General features: G+C 41.5%; 2 protein-coding genes across 3 annotated transcripts in view; one reads left to right on the top strand and one right to left on the bottom strand.

Moving 5' to 3' along the window:
* Positions 1-16172, top strand: part of astn1 (astrotactin 1) — a 440186-nt gene extending 424014 nt beyond the window's left edge. For both annotated transcript variants that reach the window (XM_069684331.1, XM_069684330.1), the window contains exon 24: positions 13195-16172. In XM_069684331.1, the coding sequence (XP_069540432.1) occupies positions 13195-13432 (238 nt within the window). In that variant the 3' untranslated portion in view covers positions 13433-16172. The remainder of the gene's footprint in view (positions 1-13194) is intronic.
* A 3291-nt stretch (positions 16173-19463) lies between these two features.
* pappa2 (pappalysin 2) overlaps positions 19464-25529 on the bottom strand; it is a 92028-nt gene continuing 85962 nt past the window's right edge. The window contains exons 26-27 of the mRNA XM_069684860.1: positions 23827-23925; positions 19464-19616 (exon numbers count right to left, since the gene is read on the bottom strand). Coding sequence (XP_069540961.1) covers positions 19464-19616; positions 23827-23925 — 252 coding nt within the window. The remainder of the gene's footprint in view (positions 19617-23826; positions 23926-25529) is intronic.

The following is a 25529-nucleotide window of genomic DNA, read 5'->3' as shown; positions in this document are numbered from 1 at the left end:
CCCTTAATGAAAGGTTGTTTTTAATAGGGACCATGCTGGAAAGAGTTGATGTAATTGAGGGAGTTGCTTCTGAAGTGTTCCATTAAAATACACTTACATTAACAGCCCCCCAATTTAGTTAAAGGGAGGGGTGATTAATGTTAATAAAGGCACCTCAGAGCTGGAAAAGCAGAAGAGAAGTGCATTCAAGGTGAGGCCTGGCAACAGGGGAAAGGAAGTATAAACATGTTTTGTTTGGCCAAGTCATCAAATGAACATTAGACTTTCCTCTGTATCTGGTTTTGGTGTGAGAAAAGTCTCCGTACTGAACTTGAAGCAGCTCTGTATGCTGTCTATTGTTAGCAAGCGAGCGTGCAGGCAGAGAGGTTAATGGCCTCACAGCTCCACTGCTGTGTGACTAAGTGTGCTGACAACTTCCCCACGGCGTCAAACACTTTGTTTCTCTGACGTTATTCCACCGCTGGGAAAAACAAATGCAGCAGATAAACTGTTGCACAGACGCCAGGACCGAAATACTACTGATATCATTTTTAGAAAACCAAAATAAGAGTCGTGCTGACTTTCTAAGCATCCGGTGTTGACGTTGGCGTGTTTCTGCAAAGTAACCTCAGATCATTTTGATCATTGTCATTCAGTTGACTCTAACGCTGGGGTCTGATCTACATTTACTCTTTGTGTTTTTATGTCTGAGAATGAATAAACCTTCTGGACATATTATGATAGAGATTGTATCCTCAAACATTTTTCTAAGCCAGAGGTTTGTTGGTATAAAGTATCACAGCGTGGTCAGGCTGGTAAACATCGGGGATGCGCAGAGATGCTAATGTTTATTCAACCTAACAAATCATCAGGGTCCAAGCGGTACTGAAGCCTTGTTCACGTTGCTGCTGTGTGACATCTCTATCTTGGTCTTCTTTGTCTTTACTTTCTCTCCTTCTTAGAACCTAAAGGACAGCGTCAGGATCTCAAAAACAATCACACATCAAAAACGACCAACTATGCATCTACTCCGGCCACTATTATCCAAGTACAGGTTATTTGTATAAATAAGAATGTTTAATTGGGTCCTGCTTCCTCCAACAGTCCAAACACATACTCGTTAGGTTCATTGGTGACTGTAAATTGCCCGTAGGTGTGAGCGTGAAAGGGTGTCTTTCTCTGTGTGTCAGCCCTGTGATTGACTGGTGATCAGTCCAGGGTGTAACCTCGCCTCTCACCCAGTGACAGCTGGGATGGGCTCTAGCCCCCCGCGACCCTGAACAGGATAAGCGGTATAGATAATGGATGGAAGGACGGCTGTTTAATTGGGAAAGTGACACAAATATATTTTACATTTAGGCCTTTTATCAGCGCCTGTTCAGATTATACTAAAAGGTTTACTTATTACCCCCTGTCATTAGAGTTTAGAGTTAAGGATCCCTGAAACTAGAGCTCAGTCGATTTGAGCAATTACCTGTAATTTAGGAATTAGGATGAAATGCTTGTTCAATCCAGACACAGGTACCATGTCCTCATGGCTTAATGCGCCAGCCCGAAAAGAAGTGAGGTCTCTGCAAGTGTTGCGAGGAAACAGTAATCTATTATGGCTGAACAACCAAAGAAAAGATGGATGACTACAGATACAACTTCAAAAATAAGTGAAAATCCAAAGAAAAAGAAACAAATTCAACGCTCAGATGAAGCAAACAGTCTAAAAAGGAAAGCGACCGTCAGCGAGGAGCAACCGTGGACATCACACATGCGTCTGGATATCTGGGAAGTGTGCTCCCACAATAACCATTTATCGCCATAAGTGCCGCCAAAGAGAACTTCGAGTTTATAACCTTAAGCATGATGGCATCGCAGCAGCGCGGGAGAAGTGTGTGGCACTGTGACTTGTTCAAGGCCCCAGCAGCAGCACAAAAAAAGATAAACTGCTAAAAAGTGATAAACATTAGCTACTTTGATTTAAATCTTGAATTGGGTGGGTTTTTAGAGATTTGTTTTGAGGCCGCATCGCCCAGCCAAACACTCGTAATAAAAAGAAAACAAATGCACATGGCTTTCCATGTATTTTCAACCTTCTGTCAATTTTTTATCCAACGTTTGGGATTTTAAGAAAAATCAATAGCACATCCAGCAGTGTTAAAACGCGATTAGGACAAAGGCTGAGAAAAGTTAGATACTAAATATCATCAGTAATATTATTTTTCCTTGAAATCCTTCGCACCTGCACTTCAGAAGTACTGACAGGCGTGTGACTTTATCAGCCTAATGGCAATTGACCAATCAGCTGACACACCTGGTATTAACTAGCTATTGTGACCACAGACTGTATATATCAAGTGGACATGGTCCTTTGGTTTTCAGTAATGAAGCCAATGTGGAAGTGCCTTAAACCTGCATTCTTTGTAATGGTCAACAGCTGGTAACTGGTTAAAAAAGAATTCCTGTTGTATAAAAACAGATGAGAAAATGACCCGTCCTGATTTATTACCTCAGTAATCTCTACAAACAGATGTCTGCCTATTAATGCAGACTCTGTGGGCAAGTTACACCATTATTGGTGTCGGAAATGTTCTGGTTTCTGTTTGTAGTTTGAGTACTATTCACCACGAGTGTTTCAGCGGGCTTTGATTACATGCAGAACAACAGTTCGTGTGGAGAGCAGAAGAGGTGCAACACGAAGGCGGTTAGTTAGTCGTGAAAGCTTTCGGCCGCAATCTGACAACGATTTAGGTTTTTATTGATCTCTATAAACAGCCATCTTCAAGCAAGTGCAGCTAACATTCTGCTCTTAGATGCTTTCTCTCGACTACAATTCTGTTCTCGCTTCTCAAGTTGCTAGTTAGAGTGTAAACAATGCAGTGCACAGCAAAGGAAGTCTTGGCCCCATGTCCTTTTAGTGCTAGCTGCTGGCTACACCACCAGAAAAGGTGGCGATGGAGTCGGAGATTGTTACCTCAGTAAACATCTTCCTGTTGACGTTATGGTCTTAATTCTTCAATACAGCAGGATGTTCAGTTTGAAAAATAATTGAGCCATTGTTAAGTGCCGCCCCCCTTGGTTACTGTTGCTACGCCTGTCGACCTTTCGCACCAGCATGTAAATATTATGGCGTTTTCAACTATAACTATAATAAGAAATGTTCCATGGGTAATTATAGCAAATTTCTGGACAAATAGTTCCCAAATGTCAGCGAGCAGTAGACAGAAAGGAAGAGAAGACACATTTGAAAGCCACATCCAGGATATAATCTGTCAGCAGAGTGTTGAGAGTGAAGAGGACATGATATCATCGGTGGTGGTAGCGAAGGCCAGACAGGATCACAGGCAGAGACCAGTTGACTGTCTTCTACAATTTTTAATCCATGTCCAACATCTCTCCTCTCGAGTTTTTGGCTTCAGAAAAGCAAAAAAATATGACACCCCCCTCTAAACTTTGAGGATATCTGCTGTCCAACTTGCAGATTCCATATGCACACCGTTTCGGCATTTCTCCATGTTCTGAAAGCTTGATGGGCCTTCCCCTCCTAGTTACGTTTGCTAACGTAGGATTGGACAGCGGTCACTCAAGGGAGGGGTTTAGCAATGGGTCAGTTGGTCCCTGACAATAAAGCAGGGTGTTTTAGAGAAGAAAAACAATGGCTAAAGTCACGGCGACTAAGTCTGCTTCTTTTATGCAGTCTACTATCCTGACATGTCCCTTTGTGTGGCATCTTTACTGTTATTCATTCAGACTGTGTCTTTTTTGGCATATTGAAATATAACTTGGCATATTGCCAACAGGGAATAATCTGGAACTAATGGTCGGACTGTGTTTGTGTACACGGGATAAACAAAACAGGGATCCACACTTAGAAACACTCCCTGGGGCTATTAGAGGGTTAAAACTCCCTGACAGCAAAATGTGCACAGAAAATTAGACAGTCCTTGTTCTTCATAACAGCCCCTCTTTATGTCCATCTTTATGTGGTCTGTTCTTAAATGACCATTGTCTTAGGCCACTTGAGAGGGAATATACCTCTCCCACCCAAACAACACATCTGTGGTACCGCCGACAGTAAACAAGAGAGCAGACAGGCTCCCTCTCCAACACACACACACACACACACACACACACACACACACACACACACACACCACATACTGTACATGTGCAGACCACAGACACACACGGTTTCATCTTCCCAAATCAGCTCAATGTTTTTATTCAGAGAATTCCCCGGTTCCCCTGTCACAAACAATGAGGACTGAATAAACTGGATTTTCATTAGCTAGTCAAAATACTGATAACAAGAGCCGCGCTCAGGCTCTGACTCAATGTAAACTCGTATCAGCCAAGTAAGCAATATCTGGAAACAAATGAATGAACAAACGTGGCTTTATCTTTCTTGTGGCAGCAGATATTCAGATCTGCTGTTTTTAGAAACGTATCGAGTCTCACTGACGAGACCATTTGGCATCGCGAGGAGGACATTTTTGTTTCCTTTTTCATGCAACATCGCGTGACGTTTTAACTCAAACCATAAACTCACGAAGAGGCCTTCTCTCCAACGCTCGACACTTCTTCTCCCGTGGGCCAGACCCTGTCGTCACCGAGGGAGCACCCATCACATCAGGCACGCTGCGTGGCTGTTGACTTAAAAACGCTGGACGTTTTGGCTGAGCGGACAGAAAATCCTCCGCCCTGGCCCGCTTACAGTCCTGACGATGTCCTTGGTTGGACTCTGTACCCTTTGACGAACTGTAAAATAGTTGATTCTTTCCTACATTCTTTGTTTTTATATAACAGTATCTCTAATCAGAGGAGTGCTTGTGATAATAAGTATTGTTATGGTTGGAATATCTGTAAGAAAATCCCGATGGTAATCACAGCAGACTGTTTACTCTGCTCTATGAGGACAAAAATACACACAGTTGGAGTAGATGTGCCTTTCAGCTGCTCGTCCAGCAGTGATTTATTGGTTTCTGTGATGCAGAATAGTGAAAAGAAACATAGTATAAATATTTTCACGTCTGATGTAAATTTTAAATAAAACTATCTCACCAATATCAGTATACATTCTTGCGAGTTGTTGTTCATCTGCTGTTGCTAGGAGAGATATGAACGCTTGCTTCGCCTTGTTCCATTTAAAGGTTATCTGTACTGAAATTGTAAGTCTTTTTTAATAGAGGTCAAAACACTTGCTATGCAGTATATTAAAGAAGGTTTTTTTAATTTGTCTTTTTAAAAACATACGTGAAGAACTGAAAGTATGTTGGCTTGTTTTACATCTGTGGCAAAGTAGGAAAGTCCAGCCCTCCTACATGATTCACCTTTATTACTGTTTAAATGATTCATGCCTGGGAATGTGCGATATGTTTTGCATATGATTTAAGCATATTTGCCCCTATAGGTCTGCTTCTTTTTTAAAAGGCATGATGTGTTTCTATATTTATGCAGAGGTGGCAATAGGACACAGATCTCAGTTTCGTTCTCTTTCGCGGCACCTATGGCGATAAGCGGTAATTGCAGAAGCACACTTCCCAGATATCCAGACAGTGTCGCATGTGTGACGTCCACGGTTGACTCCGGTTGTAACTCTTGATTTTTCTCGCTAACGGTCGCTTTCCTTTTTAGACTGTTTGCTTCATCTGAGTGTCGAGTTTGTTTCTTTTTCTTTGGATTTTCACATTTTTGAAGTTGTATCTGTAGTCATCCATCTTTTTTTTGTTTGTTCAGCCATAGTAGATTACTGTTTACTCGCAACACTTGCAGAGAGCGGAAAAGCAGCTGCTTAGCTCCGCCTACCCTCTCTGGCAGACCAACCACTGCTGGCTGATGGAAAACGCGTCACTAACTGGGCGCAGACACCCAGTCTGTTATACTGCAAATGCAAAGGCTTTCATTAGTGGGCCATAGACTTAACTGACATTTATTTAAATAAGATACAATAGACTTTATTGATCCCCCATTGGGGAAATGTACTTGTGACAACAGCTCAAAGTACAAAGTCCACCTTCAGAAGAACTGAAGAAGCCTTTCGGATGAGAGGTGAAACGTCTTCCAGCTGCCCTTTGGATTAAGCTTAGAACTACCATGACCTGGATGACTGAGAACCTTCACATTACTTGTGCAAAGAGGTGTTTTGCCCTGCTTTGTCCACAGGGGCCACCAGAATCCACACAGAATAAAAGTTTTTCACAGTTTCTTTAATCAGATCTTCATTTCTTAAGATCATTTATGCACATCAGGTTTGGGGGTGTTTGCCACAGGCCTGTTTCAGATCAGGGCTAAACGTTTGGATCCAGGAACAACTCTGGTGTGTGTTCATTGTTTAATGTAATTATCTGCAGCACTTTGATTGATTAATCGTAAATGTGTTTTGTCTACTCTTCCGTTTGTTTGCTGTTCTTACAGCTGTCGTCTTAACAGCCAGAGTGTTTCTGCCTCACTTAATATGAACCAGACACACTCAATCCACTCAGAGGGAGAGAAATTAAGTGTTTTTCAAGTAAATATAAGTGTTTTTGTACCTTTTTATTAATATTTGAGTTTGCACAAGTTGAAGAACTTAAATGAATGTGCATATGCAAATGTACACCTTTAAGTGAGAGTATGTTATATCAATATATTGATATACAAGTCCATCAAATACAACCATGCACATGCATCTACACGCCTGCTTGCATGTGCACAGTTGAAACCCCACAGAGTCTTTTTAAGAGGCATGGTGTTGTATCTCTGAGACCATTTTCCACTCCTCTAAATGCCCCAGGATTTATGATGACAACCGTTGCTCTTTGGAACCTGCATACGTTCCTCTACTTTCCTAAAAAATGAAGCATAACAAACCACATTTAAAGCAAATAAATATCCCCATCTCCTCAAACCACTGAATTCTGCGGCATAATATTGGGAACATTAAGAGGTTTCAGAAAAATGATATGAATGGCAGCACCACTACCAACACAAGCGCTCCTGTCTGCAAACACGCTGACATCATTAAAATGAGTTTCTTTCTTTCTTTACACTTTCCAGAGCAGGAAACACAACCGAGGCTGCACAAGTCACCGTAATGGATCCGTCGACATGCATTTGCAACAGGGATGTTGTCCTGCTGAGCATCCATATGCACGTATACCATTCATAATAGACTCCTATTCCAAAAACAATTCAGTAACATATGCAAAGTACTTATAGGCTATATGAAAAGCAGCCGCAAAGAGGATGTTGCTTCTCATGTATCTGTGTGTAAAGCGTTATGCAAATTAAAGAGTGATGCCAAAAATAACCCAGAAATATGTCTAATTTTAAAGGAATTGTGGCGTACAGAATACATTCACTTTCCAAATATAACATTAAATATATCAGGAAATATGGTGATGTGCTATATGTTTACAGAGCAGAAGTTGATTTGGTATAAAACAGGAGATGTAGAAGCCACAGGCCACACAGTGTCTGTGTTATTACAGCGTCTTACAGCGTAGAGCACAAAGCACCAAAGAACTGCAGCTTATCTACTACAGCTGAAGTAAAAATAATAACAGACACATGACTTTAGCAGGCGTTTGACAAGAGGATATTAGTTCGCCACGGAGACTGGAACACACAAGTCAAAAGTATTAAAACACTTTTTTACTCATTTCAAGTGGTTGGTTTTATCCAGGAGGAGCGAGTTCAGGCTCCAGAGTGATCCGTAAATCAACCCAGATCAACCTCGTGCCTCTTACTGCATGGTGTATACATAGATTTTTCAGCATTGCTTGTGTAGTTAATTGTGTCAACATGATCCCGCTCCCATCCCGTTAAATATGGCATCTCTGCCTGTGGCCCTTATATTCAAAATATAATGATATACAGTAGGTTCCACTCTAGTGTCACTTTGGCTAAGTGATTGGCTCTCTTGCATTGGCCTTCTCGATCCAGTCTTCCCAGGGACAGTGGTGTTAACTCCATGTGTGGGCTGAGATGAGCAGTTGCAGAGTTCTCTGGGTGTTCTCTTGAGCTGTCTCCCTAGGTTGACCTGAAGCTGCCAGTCCCATGCAGTGGCAAGAAGCCCTCAAGCGGAGCTAGGCTGATGTTGCGCCTGAATCCCTGTCCTGATTGTGTCAGCCAAAGGGCTTAGGACTTGGTCATTGGGCCAGTGGTATTGCTCTTCCCCCAATACCTTTGGGCAGCAACTTAGGATGCTCCAAGGGGCCCCTCTTCTGGCACAGTTGGCATGGGCTTGGGAGAGCATGACAGACTGACTGGATGAGAAACTTTACGCGCAATGGTTTGACTCTCTAGAGCTCTGTCCAGGTGATCTTGCAAGGTTCTGCATGCTCCCGTCTGGTCAAGGCCCCTTGTTTGTACATTTCGGCCATCTTGCTGCGGCATTCTTCTCCACCTCTGCTCGCATCTCATCCTGAATCAGCTGAAACCTCTCCTTCCCGCGGGCTGGTCATAGAGTAGTTTAGGATAAGCGCCCAGTCCTGCCCGCCCCACCGCCACAGTGCCCACCGAGATGTTGTAGTGCAGACGTGCCTTTGCTCTATCAACAGCATCCTGAGCCTGCCACTTCCTTGCGGTCTTAAAAATGATTCCTTTTGAGGTGATTTTGATGTCTGAGGAGTCCTGGTACATCATAACTTCCCTGGCTCGAGTGACTTTGAATTCCTCCAATAGGCTGCTGAATGGGAGCTGCAGCTTGGTGGAATGCCTATTCAGGGAAATGCTGTTCAAGGAACGAGGCAGCCAGAACCACCTGTGGAGAAACTGGCTAAAGGTCTTCTTAAGTACCTATAAAATGTAATAAGTAACAACAGACTTTATGTAATCAATCACTTTGCTCAACCAAAACAACTAGTCCCTTGCTCCTTTGTGTATGTCTACATGTTACCAGTACCAGTCTGTTTACAGCTGCTTTTGTGGCCTGTGTAATTCAGTGGCACAAGCTTGATCAATCTTGACACTGAATGTTTTAAGGATGTTTATCATTTCAAATAAAGTTCTTAATGTTAAGATATTTTCAGGATGTTATTGAGGCCTGGTATGCCAGAACGCATTTTATAAAACATTTGCTCAATGTTACATAAAAACAGAACATGCTTACTGCAACATTCTGAGGATCTTTCAGGATGTTAGTGCAGCCTGAACTATCAGAACTGAGTTATAAAACGTTCCTGAAATGTGATTTGAACATTCTCACTACGACTTTCTGAAAATGTTTTCAGAGAACGTTCTCCTACTATTGAAAGGAACATTCTGGGAACCACATAAAAACGTACAGTTCAAAACATTACCAGAACATTCTCCTACTATTGAAAGGAACATTCTGGGAACCACTTAAAAACGTACAGTTCAAAACATTACCAGAACATTCTCCTACTATTGAAAGGAACATTCTGGGAACCACATAAAAACCTACCGTTCAAAACATTACCAGAACATAGCAGGTAACATTCTCAGAACATTCTTAGAACAAAAAATTTCCAGCTGGGTATGTCAAGTCAAGTCAAGTTGAGTCATTAGTTAAAGCTCCTGTGAGGAGTTTTTCCCTGGTTATAAAACAGACTGAAAATAATTCTGATTACTCTGTTTGAGCTACAAATGCAAACCAGACCATCAGACACAAGATTGAGTATCTATAGTTATTTTTAATGCCTGAAACCGCTGGCGGGGGGGTAGGTGTCAGACGAAGCGATTAACTGCACGCTGCCTTTGTTTACATTTTCCAGGACAGAAATTTAAAGTGAGTGATACATATGATTGTTAAAGAAAGCAGGATGAGATTTTCTGTTAAAAACCACCACTTAAGCATGAACAGGACAAAATCAGCAAAGAGATTAGAGGTACGGCTTTGTCCACAGGGGGCGCCAAAATCAACACAAACCAAAAGTTCCTCACAGGAGCTTTAAGGCAAGTCAAGTCTCTTTCTTTTCACCCAAGATCCAGCACTCTTACCTGTAGTATCCGGTCTTTATAAAGAGAAAAGACAAGGAATTAATAGCCCGTCTAATAATGATATTATTAGCCAATTTATATAACCTGTTCAAAAAGTATGATAATGAATTGTATTTGTTTTATAATTATTGATATTCAGTGAAAAAACAAATAGCTTATTTATTTAATATTCTCACCATCACTTTTAAACAGCGAAATACTGACAGCTAGATGACAACCTCAAACAGATACACACTTGATAGTTAGACAGAAACAGCTAACATTCAAACTTATGGACACACTCAAGTCATTCGAGTCATCGTGCCTCAAGTCAAGTCAAGTCTCAAGTCATTTATTTTTGTCAGGTCAAGTCGCAAGTCATCAACACAGTGACTCGAGTCGACTGGAGTCCAAGTCACCATGACTCATGTCCACATCTGCTATATTTAGAACACCTGCAGCAGAGCGATACATATGGTTTTGAGTCGCAGTGGTTTTGTACTCTATATCAGCTCTGAAAGAATGTCTCAAATTACTTGTTGGGCACTTACTGTCGTTCGGGTCTTTTCCCAGTGAAGGACTTGACATACGCCTCGACATTCTCACCTTCATTATCTGCATTTTAACCATCATCAGTCATCATTTTCTTTGAATTCGTCTTCGATTACTTTCCCTCCCTTCATCAACCCTTTGAGCGTCTTCTTCGTTGCCATCATCTTCATCTCTCCATCATCATTTGCATGAAAGAAATCATTATCACATCCGCATCACATGTCGACCAGGTGAGTGTCTATGATTATCAGTGGAATATAATATATTTCTGAATTCACCTGCGCCTGTGAAGTAAACTTCTAACATGCCCTCTGTTCCTTCAACCGGTGTGGTCATTAATGTCCTTTAAGGGTGCTTGGTGAATGTGTAGCCTGGGTGCTCTGATGTGTCATCAGTTCATCAGTATAATGAGCTGTGACTGTGGTGCGTCCAGCAGACTTGTGGCTTGGCAGAATGGCGACACTGTGCTGCAGAAGTGCTGCTTTGGCTGAAGAATGAGAAGAACGTTTGTGTGGAATGAATGAAATCTTCTTCTGCTGTTTTCTGACTTTAGTCTAACACTTGACAGGGTTTCACTACAGGGGCCAAACTGACTGCATCAGGCTTAATGGATATTTATTACACACAGCGAGATGTATTTATGTGAACTCATGTGCATCATGTTACTAACAGAGATGATTTTTCAGCTGGCCTGGTTTGGCCAAAGGATAATTTCAAGCGTTTCATCGTCTTTCTGCTGCCTCTGTGCGCTATAAGATCCATCTATTAGTCTGTTCTGCTCCACAGGACCGTCTTTTTACTTGCCACAGCCATTCATTTCTTCGTTCATTCACTTTTCCACTATTTTACTTTGATCATTCCTACCAAAGACCTTCAGCAGCCACTGTGTGCTTTGGGTCAGAGTTGGAATGTGTCAGTAACAGTGCACCTTACTCAGTGAGCACAGACAGACAGGAAGCAGTGCTGGATGGGTAGGTTTCAGGTTCTGTCGTGCAGTGATGTCATTTTAAAACTACAACAGAGCCATAGTGTGATTTATGAACTTTAGACAGTAAAGTGTATCTGAAGTCTTATACTCAGAATCCATCTCCGCTCGGATGCTTGGCAAAAAGTGTTTCCTAAAGTTCACTACATTTCCTGGTGGCGGACTGACTGCTTGACTTTTGTGATTTCAGCTGCATTCAACAGCACCGTTTGTAGAGGATGAGTTTTAGTTTTAATTGACATTAGTGACACGCGCAACACAATACAAGTGCAACAGAAGTGAATGTAAGACGTTTTGTTGATGTTTTTTCCTGCTTAGCTTTGCTATTTGGATGACTTAAGATGTGCACAAGACCGAGGGTGGTGCAGTGAGCAGTCCATTGATGCACTTTGTTGACAAGGAAGACTACAGTTTACACCATCCACTTGTTGTCTGGACAGACCAGGGCCTAGACTAAATGTGTGTACAGTGCTGGAGGCAGCAGGAGGCAGGCTGGGGTGGATGGCGGGTGTACAAAATGCTGGACTGCTTTACCAGTAGGGGTGGGACAAAATATCAATATGGCAATATATCTTCGTCCTGACTCATGCAATACAATTATCATTGGGCTGGCACCACATATCAATATTTTAATTTACAAATATCTGGCGCTCTAGACATACACTCACCGGCCACTTCATTAGGTACTCCTGAAAATCTAATGCAGTTCAATACAACAGCACTGTCATGGATTCTGCTTTTATGAAGTTTAGTTTTTGTTGACTTTTGTTTACTTGAGAGTCAAAAGTGTGTGAATTCAATGTTTATTACTGAGGCCATAGTTAAAGGTGGTGTTGTACTGAACTGAATTATATTGAGATGTGTCTCTACTTTTTTGTCCTCTGTATTCATACATACATGAGGGGGCCAGAGTATTAGAAACACCTCTGAATATAATGCAGCTCAGTACAGCCCCACCACCAATTATGAGCTTGATGCTGAAATATCATTGACGTAACACCTCTATTACAGCTTAGAAAAAAGCCTTTGCATTACAGGCAACCTAAAAGCAAACCTTATGGCTGAGCTGGTGTATTGGATTATATTATATTTTTCAGGTGTACCTAATGAAGTGGCCGGTGGGTTTATTTCCCTGCAATTTTTACTCATCGCGTCATTACTTCATGACTCCTCGTGGTGACGCTTATGATATGAATTAGAGTAACGTGAATGGAAATTAATTGGCCGAAGAAGTTAATCAGATATTGTAATGTATCATTATATGATTGTCTTACAATATATCAATTATCGCAGAATTGCTATATCGTGATATTATCGTGGGCCACCTATCACATATTGTATCATGAGTTACCCTGAGATTTCCTCCCCTACATACCAGTGTCCCAAGTTCATCCAACTCCAGTGTTCATCCAATGTTCGGGAAGGATCTTGATTACATTTAGGCAATAAAGGCATTTTGCTTAAAGTTATGGAAAGATTGTGTATTTGGGTTGTAATAAAGATCGAATGCCTTAAGCCACTGCTGACTTTTTCAGTGTTAAATGTAACCATATAAAATCGTGTAATACTTTAAGTCGACTTCATGATATTAACATGTCAACCATTACTGTACAAACAGCCATCGCAAAGATGAAGTTACAGTCGACTGTAGTACTGGTCAAGTTTTTTTGTAGTATGAATATCACCCTTTTCTGTCCCACGTATGGCGGGTTTGTGGAAGTTCTGAAAGCAAACAAACTTTAAATTCCTTCTTCACTTTGTTCCAACAGGAAGGCCGGCCTCATCCTCTCCCAGCTAGATGAACTCTCCCCGTGGTGTAAAGGTCTTCTTCAGGAGCAGAAGATCGGCCTCCGCAGGATGTCCCTCAAGTTCCTGTCCTGCCGTTACACCGACACCAAGGCCTTCGGGCTGAACTGGTCAGACATGGGCCAGGACGTGCACAAAGCCTGTGATGAGCAGACGCTCACTGTCATGTATAACGACTACGGGGAGCCCAAGGAGCTGTAAAGTTATCCCGAGCTTTCGTGTAGGATTTGTACGGGAATATGAGCGGTTTGTCAAAATGCATCTAGCTTCTTTTTTCCTAAACTAAACATTATTATAAACGTCTTTTGCTCTATTCAGCTTTCCCAAACTATTGGTAACTCTATTTAAAAGTCTAATCAGAGCTTTCAGGTGGGAGATTATCTTTAATGCATGATAATCATCTAATAAACTGGGGCTGTAATGATCTTCTGCTGTGCATTACAGCACACTGACTGCTTTAGTCACTCCATTGATTGTCTATTATAAAAACACAAACGAGACGTTCTGCAGTTCTTAACAAGTTTTTGGTTTCATGCCCTTTGATCAGTTGTTATTGGTACTTTTTTGTTGCTCTGTGTGTCCATAGAAATTCCTTTATTAAACATGGTCTAAAGCACCATTTGAAGTCTTAGGAGAGGTGTCAAGTTAAGGTTTACAAAAGCAAGGTAGCACTGACATGGTTTGTGGTTCAATCCCTTGTTCCTGCAGCAGTACCGTTGGGCCAAGACACTGAACCACATATTGCTGTCGGAGCTCAGGCCACATGGTGACCGTGTGCCATCTGTGTGTGTTTGTCAAATAAAGGACAAAGGCTTTGAGTTAAAGCATTATATCAGTGCAGCCATTTACCATTGACTGTAAAGCAGCTGCATGTTCAAGATCAAGACCAATCGAAGGCTACCTTTTGCGCCTCGGTTGTGTCCTAATTTACAGGTTTTCAGTGTGAAATCTTGCAAGGCAGGAGTGAACAAACTTAAATGCAGAGAAAACACAAATTTTCAAAGGCAAAAAAACTAAAGCTTATTGTATTTGGCATTCTGTTTAATATTCAATTATTACATAAACATGACAAACAGAAGACCATGCATTTTATTAAGCTGTATTTCTTTGTTGGACTCAACAATCCTGAAACTTTGATTAATAAGAAGAGCACTTTGTTTTCAATTTGTTGTAAAACTCTGACATCATAAAAGTATAATCTGAGAGTGATTTCGATTGGCTTCCTCGTATTCAGTCAGATCCAGGACACATCTACTTTGCCTTTGAAATCTGAACCTAGTCTAATCTTTAGCTTAGTTTTGGTCATGAATTTCATCAGGCAACTCTTGATGTCAAACAGTTGGCCGTTTTGGCTTCTGAAGGCTGAGCACATCCTTCCTACAGCCTGGATGCAGATAGTTTTGTCTTTGACTGACAGTTAACGCTTTGTTTTGTAAAGTTTACATGAAAAATGGACACAGGAAATGTCGGGGATTTTGTAAAGATTTAACAGTTTTAAGATTTATTGTAGCTTCAGTTTAACTGTTACATTCCTGTCATTGGTTAATATTTGACAGCTTTGGCGCTTGTTGTATGCATTTATTAAGAATTACTGCGACACACCCAGCAGGTGAACACTTCACGGGCTCAAGCATAGTGTGTCTCCTCAGCGGTGATGTGGTTTTGGCTGCTATATTGTGTGGAGTTGCTTATACATCAAGCTTTATCCAGATTTGCCGTTTCTAACCAAATAACTCATTTCTCTTTAGTTCTCATGTACCTGGTTTTGTCATTCAGACGTGTTTTAAAGTAATATTTGAGGAAATGTCATGTAGCGAGTCGAGGAAAAAGCCAGTATTTTGCAGAGTTATCCATGTTCTTGTGAGAAAGGTGCGGTGAGGTAGCATGTTAGCAGAGAGGAACAAGAAAGATGGTCTGCTGGGAGTTATTTTAATAGTATAGACTTTCAAAACAAACGTTGTACATAACATTATAACAAAGTTTTAGCGATATAACCTGCTGAATGTAGTATCAATAGTTTGCATTATAACAGAGGCTGTTATAGAGGAGTTTTAATAGATAACATGCATCACAGAGAAGGTACACAGATCCTTTCATTTTCTCTACGTGTTCAATAAAACCTGCCAAACCAGACAGTATCTTCCTTTATCGTTTTACACTCTTACATAATTCACAGTGTAACGCTGTAACGGCATCATTCTGTAGTGAAACTGCACATCAACATGTCTGTACCCGCTTCTCCTGTGTTTGAACCTCATGCAATAACCTAAGTCTTTTTCCACATTTCCATTAATACTGTGTGTTAATGTGCGCACATTTTGACCTTTCTTTGACCTCTGTTTATGTCGTTATTTTATCACTGTGCAGTGGCCATGCTGGAGATTGATGTCAAAGAAATGCAAAATGTATATTAGTTGTTGATTTTTAACAAATCTCATATGTGAATACTAAACTGAACACTTGTAGATTTTTGTATAGGCAGCAAAGTATTTCATAAAAGCATCACATTCTAGCACAGTACAGTGTTTCTCTTCTGTATATAAATGTACAACAGTTGATATTTTACAACATGTGTGTGTGTGTGTGTGCTTTCGTAGGTGCAGTTGTACTGTAATATCTGCTGTGTAGCTTAGTCTAGCCATCGGATGAGTCCATTGATCGCAGTTCTGATGTAAACAGGGTTTGACTTTCTTTGATCTGATGTTATCCACGACCCGAAACGGGGTTGGACCTTTGCCATGAACCGTAAGAGAGAGGTTCATTTAACAGACGATGATGATATTTGTTGTCCAAAAATAATGAAGTTGAATTGAACCTAAAATGAATAAGGTCAACTATCTGCATGATATTATTCTGTCTATACTGTATGTGGCTATCCTAAACTTTTACATTCTGATCTTTGCTACTTCAAAGAACAATAAAGATTATATTGTGAAAAGTGTTTGATTAGCTTTTCTTCAACTTTCACAATCTTTTCTGATTGGTTTGCACCATGTAGTTTCACGTTTTAAATTACCTTACATGTGTAAAATGTGTAAGTTGGCCTGTTCAGCACTTTAAATCGAGAGGAAGCAGTATGAATGGTTTGCTTTAGGGTTTGCAGCGTTCGTACTGAAACCACCAGCTCAGCCGTACTGCACTGTTACCAAATGATCTCAGAGTGATTTAATTAAATTTGTGCCTGTTATCCAATCTGTAACGTATATTTAAAAATATAACCAAAATGTAATATACACCACACTTCCTGTCTGTAAACCATAGATGTATAAATTATGGACATAGTCTCCGTGTTGTCACCCATTGGTTTTTTGACTGCATAAATGAAGCCTTGACCAAATCCCATTCTCCACACTCACGGACTTTGAGGCGCGTTCCCGTTAAGTGTGTGAGTACTTAGTGCTGTCCCACTGTCAAATCACCAAGTGCAGACTTTTCGACGCCAAATTGCGGACCTTCTGTGAGTCCGCATATCTGCAGACTTTCCTTTGGTAGTTACCCAAAGTTCATAGCCAACTTGGTGACATATACCCATGTGATTGCCCAGGCCCCCCACTAAATGTAAACAAATGTTCGTTCATTGAAGTAGTATTTAATAAAGTTTAAACAAAAAAAAATAGACTAAATGTAAACAAAGCACGGAGGTGACAGGAACTGCAAATACGTTTATCTGTAAGTGACAACATGTAGTTAATCACTTTTGTTTTTAGACGTTTGTTTTCAATTATATATTTGCAAAGGATTAAAAATAACCCCTTTCTGACTTTTAAAAGTTTGCTAAAATATGTACACACTGTAATGCAAGACACAATTACATGCTGCAGGTCGGCTATTATTCATAATTATTTAATGAAGCATCTTGCTTCCAGGCAACATGTAATGTCATGATAGTGTGTCCCATTCGTCATTTTTATGCAGTTCTCAATCCCCCACAGATTCACGCACTGCACACCTGACGTCATTAAAGTCAGTGAAGTGCTTTGGCTTTAGGATGGAGATTGGGATTGGGCCCTTGAGTTTAAGATTTGCCCGTCGCCATGTTGGTTTTCTGAAGCCAGAAGTGACCATATTTGGTTGAGAGGGTGGTGCTGGAGAGGAGCAAGGGGTTGGCAAACACAAAGTTATCAAAGCTAATCAGTCTGTGCCTGTGGCTGATACATTAGCTGGTGAATAAGCTGGTTTAACTGTGTTTCCCATGATCTGTAGGGAGCCATGAGCTAACTGTTTTTTGTACCAGACTGTAAACATATTGAATACGGGCACTAATAGGGTTTTATTTTTTAGCTTCTGGAGCCAGTCTCAAGTGGACCCTAAAGGAACTGCAGTTTTCTGCATTGGCTTCAGTTATTCAACACCAGAGGTTGCCACTTGGTTTAAAGAAGTCCTCCAGCCCATAGGCCCACATAGTTGGTTGGTTCCTAACCTCCAGTATGACCCACAGAAGTGTTTCCTAAATTAGCATCTATACTAATACCTCATACCTGTATTTTGCTGCAAGACAAGTGGTTAACGCTGTGAAAATATATATTATTATTGTTATAGGTTTGTAACTGTTTCGGCCCCAAAACTACTTGAAGTTACAAAAAAGATTTGTACGCTAATTATGTTGGTAAAATATTGTACATAGGCTATCTCACGAGGTGCCCTGAAGGATGTCAGTTTGTATGTTCAAATGGTTTCACACTCTACTTCTCCAGAAGGAAAGTACTGCTTTCAAAAATGCCCAAAACCCACCTAAGCAGAAAAGCATCAGGCCATCAACATTTAAAGCCATTATTTGTACACGAATCGAAACCTACAAAAGACACGTCCTCTTCTGTTGATTTTAAATCAAACCACGGAAGACATTATAAGGGTCGATATAAAGTTGCTATTTATTTCATACAGAGTATAAAGTATGTAAAATATCACAGGAGAACATGAATACACTTTTATAGATACAACATTTGGAGGGGGTACTTCATCATTTCTGGCTAATGATGCCAGAACTGTTCAGACGTGAAAACATGCAAGCAGGAGAAGTTTGAAGTGTGCCGAGTAAAACATGGCCAAGGCTTCCCAAAATAGTTCCCCTGTAATTTAACTGTTTATTTACCCACTGCTTTGCCAAATCCACTATCAGTGCATGTTTGTTTGTTTCAGTGGGAATCTATGATGTGATAGAGCAACACCTCTGACATCACTGTAACCCAATGATGTTAGTGACTCTCCTATTTAACTAGTAAACTCACATATTTGACATAATTTTTAACACTCTGTGTAAATAATAGTAAAAAGACTTTTGGAAAGCCTTGTGCACATGCTGTGATACAGATAAATGTTCCTATTACTGGATTTTTAATATAAATAGTGTGTTGACTTGTGTGACTAATACGTTATCTAGTAGATATGTTAGGTGATCCAAATATATTAGTCTATACATGTTAGTCTTTACAGATATGTATCCTTTCACTTTCCTAACGAGCTACATGTCAGACAGAAGTTTGCAGAAAGACGAAGGTTTGAACTCTTTGGGATGATTGTTTTTGTTGTGCCATGAGGACAGAAGGGAAGTACATTTTCTGTTCCTGTGCCGACTCAGATTCGACTGCTCCTTGTTTTGTTTTAATAACCATCAGACTGTAAATGCTGAACTGCCAGTCATTTCCGTGGTTTCGGTACGATAAATATGTTCTATGGATGTTTGTCCTCAAACAGTAAACACAGTCAGACGCAGTAGCCCTGACTTTAAGCTCTGACTTCAGTTTTCAGGCACAGCCAGTTCTTTTGCTTTCCTTATCCCAGGTATAATCAAGTCCAGAAGAGTACTTGAATCTGTTTACAATAGTGACCTGATCCAATTATGATGACTTGTTTTGTACAGGAGTGGATAAACCTCAGTGTTTTCTTAGTTCGGCTCCAATTCTCAAAATATGACATATCTGCTCTTACACAAGTCCAGCAGCGACGATAACATTTAAGTCCTTAACAGGGAACGAAAACAATATACAAGTTTCACAAGTGGATGTTTGGCTGGATTTATGCAGGAAGGACTTTTAAACAAACATGACTCATGTGAAGCTTTTAAACAGAGAGATCACTCGTGATAAAATAAAAGTGGTCTTTTATTCTGTCGAGTCTGTCTTCAATCGCATTCTTTGCATTACGAATGTTAAAAATTGAATATTTTTGTGTTTGTTTGTTGTGGTGTACAGTCTGTGGTTTGACTCAGTTCAGCCTCTTTCATCCCTCCATCTTACTGCATTCCTCCTCCTGCTCCTCCTCCTCCGCCTCCTCCTCCTCCTCCTCCTCCTCTGTCCAGGGGCTTGGCTTTGCTCTTATTCTCCTCAGCGTCTGGATCACGGCAAGTGCACTCATCCTGGTCGCAGTCGGCCCCAAACTGAATGACCTGTCGGTAAACAAGCACAACATTCAGCTCTGGGCTTCCCAAAGCCGCTATAGATCTTTCAATCTGCGGCGGGAGTCGAACGAAAACACACGATGTGACTTTCAGGGAATGTCTGGTGCGGATGTCAGCTTTAATGGATGACTAAACTGAGAAAACACACAGTCCATGTTGTTGGTTTCCCTGTTTAAGGTTTTCTGTGATGGTCTTTGATGAAATCTGATAAAACCCTGTTCATATACAGCATAAGGCCTCTTCCAGTGTAAGCCTGGGAAAGAGGGATGAGAGGCAGCAGAGCAAGAGGAAATATTACATCAGGATTTCAGTAAGAGTTGTCTCTAAACAATGCAAAAACAGACAATAATAAAATTAGCTAATAAACAGTTCTGCCTCCATTCCTACTTTGCGTTTGTGCTGAAAGGTAAGTAGCGTTTAGTAACCCGAGCGTGGTCTTAGTAGACTTGTTATATTTCCTCACAGTTTCAAAGAGGACTCCAACGGCCCCCCGGAGGCCGATAAAGCGCATGATGTCAAATGGTTCAACGTGGCCTTTGAATGCCGAAGAAGCCCTGAGGGTCTTCGGGGGGGAAGGAGGGAGGAACGCACCGCCGTGGAGGTGAACGGATGAACACATGTTAAGAATCAACAACAAGAGGCTGCCAGCTCTTGTCTAGGAAGCGAGCCATCACCACAGGTTGCAAAATAAACTCTGGTGCCCCGCGAAGCAGTCTGTTGCAAGAAATGTAAACATTCGCTCCTGGAGAGAAGGCGAGAGAGGAAGATTGAAAGAAAGAGAGGGAGCGAGGAGAGTGGGAGGCCGAGAAAGAAAATAAGGATGACGGCAAGCGAGGCGAGAGGGAGAGTGGGAGGTAGCAGCTTGTCGGCCTTCACTGCTGATTGCACTCAGTTTTGGAGGCAGACGGGGTTGATGTCGGGGTAATAGTTTCGCTGCAGAAGGCCCAGCTTCCTTCAAAATGCCAGCAGTCCCATTTAGGACGAATTGGCGCGGCCATTAAATGTTTCCTTACCAGCTTCATCTTGATTCACTGATGTAGGTGAAGAACAAGCCAAGCAATCCTCCACCTTTGATTCATTCTAACAACCTCTGGAAGGAAAGAAGGGCCTTGTTTTCAGCTTTTTTTGGCTGTTTCTGAGTGTTTGGATTAGTAGCCTCCCCCTGCTGTTTACGGCAACACATTTATGAACAGAATTAATGTGACAGGAAAAAGTCTCCTCGTGATGAATTCAACCTTGAGTCAAATTAAAACCAAATGTAAAGCCCTTGTTGTTGTTCTCCTTATGATCGCTCTTTGCTGCTTTAACTACTTTGGCCTCTAGTTAACAAATCAAAGAAACATTGTGCATTTCCATAGATTATTTTGCACCTCAGATCTTTTCTTCTGGAGCCTTTTCTAGCTGGCCAGTGACTGAATCATCTCTTATGTATCCCTCCTCTCTTGACGTCGCTGCAGCTATCCCGTAAAAAAGACCAATGCTGCATGAGCTCCAAAAAAAAGAAATGGCAGCTGGTCGTGTTAGACCGATCCAGACACAGATACATATGAATATTTATTCAAATATTTTAGTAGAGAAGATGTCTTGGAAGTTCAGGCGCATTGGACTTCGGCCAGACATTGCAACAATCTGTGAAGTGGCCCATAACGTGCAGAATAGGGTAAAACTCACCACCATCGGTGTGTGTATGATTGGTGAGAATTGAAACTGCAGCAAATTGGCCGAAAATATAAAATTTTTCTTGTGTGGAAGCCGAGAAAATATGTGATGTGGGTCACGCTGCGTTAAAAACCTGTAATTTCCTACACCTGCAAAAGTGGAGCCACATAGAAACAGAGAGTTCTGTAAACAAACTCATCGGCCGCGGCTCTCCAACCCCCCCCTCCCCTTCCCTCTGCTCCATCACTCTGCTGGAGCCACGGTGGCAGTCGGGATGCTGACTCTCACGGCGGTTTAGTTCACTTCCTCAGAACGACCCCCGCTCGCTGAGCTGCTGTTTTACAGTGGCCGAGCAAACCGCAGACCGTCAGACACCTCGCTGCTCTCACCCTCGTAGCCTCCACCCCCCCTTCTCCTGTAAAAAGAGCAGTTAGTGGCAGTCTGGCAGCTCATTTATTATGATGGCAGCTACACACTCGCTGAACTCCTTCTCCAGTTAAGCAGGAGCTGCCGGTGAGTCATGGCGTGCTGCGGACATGAAGGAGACAGCCGGGGCTCGGCCAACTGTAGGCCATAGGAATTAATAGGCAGGGCCCCCTGAATGAGCGTCATTAATGTGCGGCTCTACAGTAGCCAAATAGGGTATAGTTGGGGGGAGGAAGGTTCTCATGAAAGCACAGAAAAATAGGAAAAAAAGACGTGTTTATGTAGAAGCAGTTAGGGAATGAGTGGCCTGGTTTCCACCACTGGCCTGACCTGGGCCTGCTCATTATTATTCATACCATTCCTCCTAACCACCTAATATAGACAGCACTCATTTACAGCAATTATGTGTAATGTGATGCATTTGTAGCAAGCACGAACAAGCTATAACCAGAATAAGGATTTTTTTTGTTACTACAAGAACACGGTCCTAAATATTAACTTCATGCACAGTGCAAAGTCTTTCTTTTCTCAGAGATCTGAACTTTCTATTTAAATCTCTCAACACGAAAATAAGTAAGAAGCTGCTGGAACATTACAGAACATTACTCCCTGCAACCTCTGACTGATTATGTTTGGATTTCAGTGTAGCAATGCTTAACTTGTTTTCCTTTCCATGTCCTTTATGTAATTGTCCTGTGATAATTCTCACCAACACGACTCATGTTTGTTGTATCAGTCTGACCCTGCATGTTTGTATAATATCTTCTGTCAAAAAACTTTCACCAGAGGAGTATGTAGGGATGGTTAGAAACAAATATGCCTCACATGTTCTTTTTATTTAAAAAAAATCAATTACCGTAAAATCTGGTGTATAAGACACATTTTTAATACTTTTTTTTTTCATCTAAAAAGTGGGCTGTGTCTTATATACCGGTGTGACCACTATACCCATATAAAATGCAGAGAGGCATGTTGTAAACTGTTTCCAGGTCCAAGCCGCTACAACATCTCCTATTTACAATATGCCACAGTGCTGTTTTGTGTTTTCCTCGCTGTTTTAAGCGAGGGAAGCTAACTTGACTGTTGCTAACGCTTCGTCGTCACGGTCAGGATCGCCATTACAGCGGGCCACCCCTCACAACAATCAAGGTTAGCGTAGGCTGCCAGCTACTGCTAGCGACAGCACCGGTTGCTAGCAGGATTACAAACACGACATGGTGAAAACAGACGGTAGGCTGTAAACTTGAACTTGTTTTAAATGAAAATGAAATTGAAATAACACATTTTTATTAATATATAGCCATAGATAACCTCTCTCTGGGATACCCCCAAAAACAGACTGCGTCTTATATTCTGGATTTTACGGTAGATTATGGGCCGACATTACACTGCAACAAAAACAGTTTGACATCTCCATTAAAGATGCTTAAAGTGTTTTTAGGCACCACCACTATATTACAGTGTGGTTTTCTTTCTCATTAGCTAAAACTTTAGTAGTGTTACAGAAGCAAATCTAAAACGTGTTTAATGTGAGCAGCTACGTTTTCCCTGACGTCCTGAACTCTGACTAGTTCCTTCTGCAATGGAGCAACGGCTTAAAATGAGAGGTGGGAAAGTGTAAAGCAGCATGGGGTGGTGAAAACCTGCTTATTTACCATTTGAGTGGAAAAGCCAGAGGGCACAAGTCTCCTCTGTTGTTTTAAGCACAGATGAGTGAGACTAAATAGGTGCAGTCGTTAACGGTAGAGAGGGGAAAGTAGCAGGGATCTGTGTTTGTTTGCTTAGCAGAAGTCTCCTGCGTAGCGGTGCAGCGCTCGGGCCAAGAGAGACGGATTTCTACTACTGTAAACAGGAAGACTCTGGCTTTGAATCCAGCTTCAGCTTCTAAGCTCCATCTTGATTGCGAGATGTGAGCCTGGAGTGAGCCAAACAACACTTTGCCACCTTTTAAACAAGGTGGACAGAAACTGTAAGTTATGCTAAAAGAATACCCCTAAAATATTTTTATTATTGAAACATAAACAGATGGTTTGAAAGTGAAGAAAACACGTCTCTCTCTTCCTATGTAAATATGGCAGACTGCTCGGGGAGCACAGGAAATTTGTTTGTGTACCTTTCTGGTGGAGAGTGTGGATGGGCAGCAGTCTCCTCCGTCATACTGGCAGTACGCCCGGTTGTTGATGGTGTCACACCAGCCGTCCCCTCCAAAAGGCTAGACACAAGTTATAAACAAGAAACATAATGTTAATGTCCCTGCCAAAAATATAATTTTACCTCACAAGTATGGAAGCCTGAGAAGGCCAAAATTTAAAAAATGACTCAGCATCTTCCCAGAAAACAGATTTTCAGTAAGTGGCATAAACTGATGTTGTTTGTGAGGAATGTGCATGAAACAATGCAAAGTAAACACTTGTGTGTGATCTTAGTGTGTGATACTAGAGAGGCAGATGCATGCTCATTACTCTGACAAAGCTTACGCAACACGGTGGCCAATGACAAAGGGTGACTTCTGACGATTAAACAAGATAAAAGCAAGTCTTCAATTCAATGCAGATGCAGGCTTTTGAGAAGTATTACAGAGTTCACAGGTTCAGGTATTGTGTGTGGGCTAAAACGTCCCTACGTAGGCCACTTTGATTGTTGAAGCAAACCATATAGAAAAGATCTGTCAGCTGATCAAGGCCAGTTCCTTAAACTTGTTGGTCCAACACACCTGCTGACATAACAATTACTGTCAAGAGACGTACAACTATACCTATGTTTTTTCATACCATGTGCTTTTTGCACTTTATTTATATATCAACTCAGCCTTTGAGGCTGTTTAAAAGCCTAAGCATCATGGGTTAAACACGTTCAGCCAATATAAGGACGCAGTGCTTGTGTTGGTTTTGTTTAGTAATGCCATGATGACATTATGAGTGGTTGTAAATGTGGAGGAAGCAAACTACCTGATACTATTACGGCCTTGGCCGCAACCTCAGTCTTCCCTGTGTTTCCCCATCCCCCTCATGTCTGTCTCATCCTCCCTGTCTGTCTGTGTGGCAGCCGTGGCTCATCACTCTCCAGTCCTGCCTCCTTGTTACCTGGTCAAGCCTCTCCACCACCTCCTCATCGCCGCACACCTGCTTCCCATCTACAATCAAGCCTGCAGTGTTTCAAAACCCTGGCCTTTCTTCGACTCTTCGCCAGATTGTTTGCTCATCATGTGATTTTGCCCCCACCTCTTCAGCCGGATTATCCACCTTTCACTGCCTTCTTTGGGACAGTAAAACCCCTTAAAACCAGCTCCTACGTTGGGTGTGTTGCACTTCTTGATATATCATCCTGATATATTCCTATATTTGGTTACCAGTAGGTTTCCAAGTATGCCTTAAATGGTTAAATACTTAGATTGGATAATTCTCTGGATAAATCAGTCTCTTATCCATGAAAGTAGCTTTGTGAAACATTACTATGATTTAAATCTGCAATATCTGCAATATGTTGGACACGGCGGGGTGAACAGATCATGTACTCTACGACCCTGGGTTTTTATATCACGGTAAGAATGGCCCAAAGTGATAAACCCAGTTATTTACAGTTTCTACATAGAAATGTAGAACCTGTAGGCAGGGACGTGGATTTCAGGGACAGCAAGTGTTTGCGTTTGTAGTACACTTGTAGTCTGAGAAATATTAACCAATCACGTATCCGCAGGCTGCGGCGTATGCAGGAAAAACATTAATTAGAGTAAATCACAAGAAAAACAGGTTCTTTTTCGATATACAATGCAGCACACGGAAAAGTGATTGTCGCAAACTGCCGGCGACATGTCCC

Source organism: Semicossyphus pulcher, unplaced genomic scaffold (assembly GCF_022749685.1).
Source record: "Semicossyphus pulcher isolate SPU_LCO1_2020_fin unplaced genomic scaffold, fSemPul1.0.p SCAF_7, whole genome shotgun sequence".
Classification (NCBI taxonomy): domain Eukaryota; kingdom Metazoa; phylum Chordata; class Actinopteri; order Labriformes; family Labridae; genus Semicossyphus; species Semicossyphus pulcher.
Note: the sequence above shows the minus strand (reverse complement) of the source record. Positions and strands in the feature narration are given on the sequence as shown.